General features: G+C 45.5%; 1 protein-coding gene across 1 annotated transcript; it reads right to left on the reverse strand.

The window, feature by feature from the left end:
• Positions 1–271: 271 nt before the first annotated feature.
• On the reverse strand, positions 272–4,645 carry RPL26L1 (ribosomal protein L26 like 1). Its single transcript, XM_076349733.1, has 4 exons — positions 4,575–4,645; positions 3,246–3,418; positions 2,352–2,492; positions 272–443 (listed from the first exon to the last, which is right to left on the reverse strand). The coding sequence occupies exons 2-4, from the start codon at positions 3,411–3,413 to the stop codon at positions 315–317; spliced, it is 438 nt and encodes a 145-aa protein (XP_076205848.1). The 5' UTR covers positions 3,414–3,418; positions 4,575–4,645; the 3' UTR covers positions 272–314.

The raw sequence follows: 4,645 nt of genomic DNA on the forward strand, positions 1-4,645 counted from the left end.
AGTGTTAAAGATAATTGGGAAGAGACAGAAGTACAATGGTCGTTAGACACATGTTTTCAGGATTGTGCTACTCTTTCTAACGTTGGTTCAAATATTCCTTTATGGGGAAAAAGTCTTTTGTTTTCTTAAAAGCAAAAAAAAGTATAAAAAGCTTTTTAATTTACTGTAAGTATTTTTTACATAGCCAACATCAAAACATGAGAATGAATATTTAAATGCTAACCAGACACGCCGTATCAGGACTTTGTAAAGGAGAAGACACAACAATAGGTTTAATTTTAGCAGTTCTTTAATGGTGTCAAATAGGAAACCATCTATTCTTGCATCTTTTCGATTGTTTCTTCCTTGTATTTGCCCTTCTCCTTGCCAACCTGGCGAGATTTTGCTTTACGCTCCAAGATCTTTTTGCGATCTTTGTCCAGTTTTAGCCTAGTGATCACCACCTAGAGAAAGGACAAAGAATTTAGTGTCTCTTCAGTGTTAAAGTACAGCAACCTGACAGAACTGTGGTAATACAGCGCGGCCCAGGAAGATCAGCTCTGGCACACAGGTGTTATTTCCATGGATTATCTCATTTGGTTTGAGTAGAACTGAGGTACTGAATTGCCTCCGTGTTCACACTTTCCCAGGTACACTCAGGGATCAGAGTGTACGGACAGTTGCTTTGACGCACCGCCAAAACATCTGCACAAATTGATGAGCAGCCAAATTTCTATTTATCTACGTAATAAAATAATTACTTTGAAGTGAACCTAATTCCCATTATGCTGCTCAAACATGATGGATACTACACCCATCTGAAACACGGCATATAGCTGATCCCACCACCACAAAGGCAAGTAATGGATCACTATTTTAATTTCTCCATGTTTTAAGCAATATTACCTAAATTTTGGAACACTGGAAAACCATGCTGCTGCCGCTGGCCACTATCGCATCATTGCTGTACCGTATGGAATAGCCAATGCATCTGGCTAAACTACAGGCAACAGTAAAAGTTCATGCACCACAGTGACTCACATAAAGACACTTCAAAGAACACATCTGCTATTGAACAGTTGCGAAGAGGCCAGGCAATTATCAAGTACTACTAACACGGACATAAAAGGTAAATTCTGCAGACCATTTGCTGCCACAGCCTTAATGGTATTTCTAACAAAGCAGCAGCAAACTGAAGCTCTGATTCTCAGCCCACAAGCAGCCTTCAGTGCTCTGTGTGCCCCCTCAAATTGGCAAAGAAATAAATGCGTTGATATTACTGAAGGGAGTACTTTAAAAATACAATTGACAATCAAATCCTAGAAAAACCGTACAGGCTGCAGCAGGGCTGCACACTCCCCAGTTCCGTTGTGCATTTAGGTCTCTCTTAGTTGTAATTAATTCCTACCTCTTCACCTAGGAGAGGTAGAAACTGTTCATCCTCCCCACTGCAAAGTTTGCAACTAACAAAACATTCTTCTGTTCCTTTTGCATTAATAACGAGAATCTTTACACAAAGCTTTATCAGCGTCCGATTCCCAATTAGAGAAAACTTTCACAGAATTAAAGGACCAGCACAAAATTCGATTTCTTTCACTGCTATTTACCACACAAGTAGTATGTACACTGGCTCCATCGCAATGTCACCTTGTCCATCAAATGTTACTACTGCACACAAGTCATGATGTTGTTTTGGAATAATTCTGCTCTCCCTCTGCTGAACATACCAACCATTTAGACCAGAAAACCTGTTACAACTGGATTTCTTCCACCAACACTTCAGTATGCGTGCCCACGTGGCAAGGCTGAAGCAGACTAATTTCATCTGCTTCAAACCAGGTTTTGGCTCGTTGTTCTGTTTAGCTTGAAATGTTTTCTTGTTATGATCTAAACAGGCTTTGCCTGGTTTTCACAAACTCTAAACATTGTAAATCACTTCAGGCTAAAACCAGATTCAGAAGAACTTAAGTCCACAAGAACAAATCGTAATTCTGAGCATCTATCTCAACATTTCTAACACCTCCTTAAACAGTGCAAATGCCACATAGCAAAGATGAAGGATTGTTCTAAACAATCTGTTTTGTGCTTTAAAAACACCAAGCTCTTCAAAAAAATATTTTAGCAAGACTAAAGTCTCTAGCAGCTTCTCCACCAAATAAGCCCTAGAAACATGGAGGAGTTCTTGCTTTCAACTGCCACTTCTCTACTGTCATGACACCGTAACACTTCTTTGTTTATTATCCCCCAGCGCTGTACCATCTCAATCCATTATTCCACGCCCCATAACAAGGTTCTACTCATGCCAGTAGCAGCGTCTTCATTTGCCAACAAGGTCTCCTCATGGATTTCAGATCTCACTTCGCGCACCGTACCTTGCTGGGATGGATCCCCACGTGGACAGTTGTGCCATTAGCCTTCTCACGCTGAACACGTTCAATGTAGATGACGTATTTTTTTCTGTACACCTGGACCACCTTGCCGATCTGCTGTCCTTTGTAGTGTCCCCGGACAACCTAAACAAGAACGTAAGAAGCGCACTGTCCCATACTTCAAAACCACCCCTTAAACAATTACCTGATCTTAAGAAACACTATCTAATTATCCCAACAGAAAACCAGAACTGCACAGGTTGAAGTCCCAACTCTGCTCTTTGTATACACATGCCACAAAGACATCAATTACTGGACAATTTCAGCAATCACTAAAAAGGAAAATACAATGGATCAGAACCGTACTTTTCCCTCATTTTCCCTGCAGTAAACCCTAATGAAGGAACCCCGTATCTTTTCAACCAGAAGGCTAATGGTCAACTTCAATAGTCTTTCATCTTAGTTTTTCCACCTGTCGTTGCATTTTATATAAAAAAAGCCACTTAACTTGGATTCATTTCTAAACTGATCTTTCAAATATCACAGGTAGCAAATAGTCTATAAAAAAAGAAAAGAAACAATTGTTTTGTGCTTTACTGTTAAAAGCCTTTACTCCAGTATGATAATCAATGCATGTAACTAAAGTGCAGTAAAGTTGCCAGCACACTTGTGTTCCTTGTATTTTCCTTGTCACCGATGTGATCTCAGGAAACACTCAACAGGCCAAGTCTACGACCACATTAACTTGTATTAGTTCTGCAAGACTCACGGCAAAGCTCCAGCATCAATCTCAATTTGTCTGGCTCTTCCCTTTTGCACGGGCTGTACACGAAAACCAAAACACAGACAGAAGTCCACGTGTGACGGCACAACTTAAAAGACAGACAGCGCAGCTACCTGGACTTCATCATCCTTCCGGATGGGCATAGAGCGGACATTGTATTTCTGCCGCAACTCCTTGGAGAGCGGGGAGGACATTATTTTTCTTCGAATGTGAGAAGGCGCATTGAAGTGTCGTTTGCGGTTCTTGCTGCGGTCTGAGGTCACAAATGGATTGAACTTCATTTTGGCTGCACGAAGAAAAACAATAGTTTGAGAGATGCTTGTAACTCATACACACTACGCTTTATCATCTACCCACACAAAGTATGCTAGGACATAAAAAAGCAATTTTAACTATTTTTAATCCCACCCCCAGTTCATATACTCTTACAAACGGGACTTCAAGTAAGGTTTAAGCCTCTTCCCCGATTGACAATGACCCTGTGATTGACAGATGTGCTACACACAAGCACATCAGACCATTCCTTCTAATCCAAAGCTCGCTGTTCTCAGAAGTCAGGACACCTGACTGACTAGTCTTAATTTTGCCCTGCAGCATACACCGCCTTCATTTATAAAGTGAACGTATACTTTGGACTCGCAGAGACAGGGAACTCAAACTGCTTAGGTATCTCCAATAAAGCACGCCACCAGACTGGCGCATGTAGCAGATCTGTGAATCCAAGACCCTTTTGGCCTTCCCTAAATCTTAACAACTGCAGTACAAGACCGTCCGTCATGGCACAATTCATCCTGACTGACAAAGGCATGTCCATTAAATGATGCTTTTGCTCAATCCGCAACTTTCAAGTACTACGCACTTGCAGCTCCTGTGCACACTAGCCTGGGCTGTATGGCAAGTCAGGGCATGCTGCGAATCAGAACACCATACGCTGCCTGAGCTCTACTAACCCAATAATCCATTATCAAACAACAGACCAAAGCAGGGTGAGCTCTACCTGGAGTCCGAGCTCCCAAGGGCACACCCGAGCACAGCTCCGGGGCAGGCCTGCCCCACCAGACACCCCTGCAGCCAGGCTCCAGGCCGGGGCTCCCACACCACTCTACCCGCCGCCTCTGCCCGACCCACGAACGCCAGCAGCGCCCTCACCCTCGGGGCTCACCCGCCTCGGGGGCCGGCGAGCCCGGCCCAACCCCGCTCCCCTCCCCAGGCAGCGAGCAGCCCCTTCCCGCGCGAAGAGGGCCCGGGCCGCGCCGCCCCAGAGCTCCGGGCCCGGCCGCGCCAGCAGGGCCCGAGACGACCGAGCCCCTTTCCGCCCCCTTCCCGCTTCCCCGAACAGGCCCCGCCGCGCCGCGGCCAGCGGGGGACAGAGCAGGGCCGCCCCGCGCAGGATGGCGGCGGATGGGGGCGGATGGGGGCAGGCCGGGCCGCGCCGCCCTTACCCCGCTGCTGCCGCCGCGACAGACGCCCGGAAAAAGGAGCGCGACGCGCTTCCGCTTCCCCAAGCGGCCGC

The sequence above is a fragment of the Aptenodytes patagonicus genome, chromosome 12, assembly GCF_965638725.1.
Source record: "Aptenodytes patagonicus chromosome 12, bAptPat1.pri.cur, whole genome shotgun sequence".
Taxonomy (NCBI): Eukaryota; Metazoa; Chordata; class Aves; order Sphenisciformes; family Spheniscidae; genus Aptenodytes; species Aptenodytes patagonicus.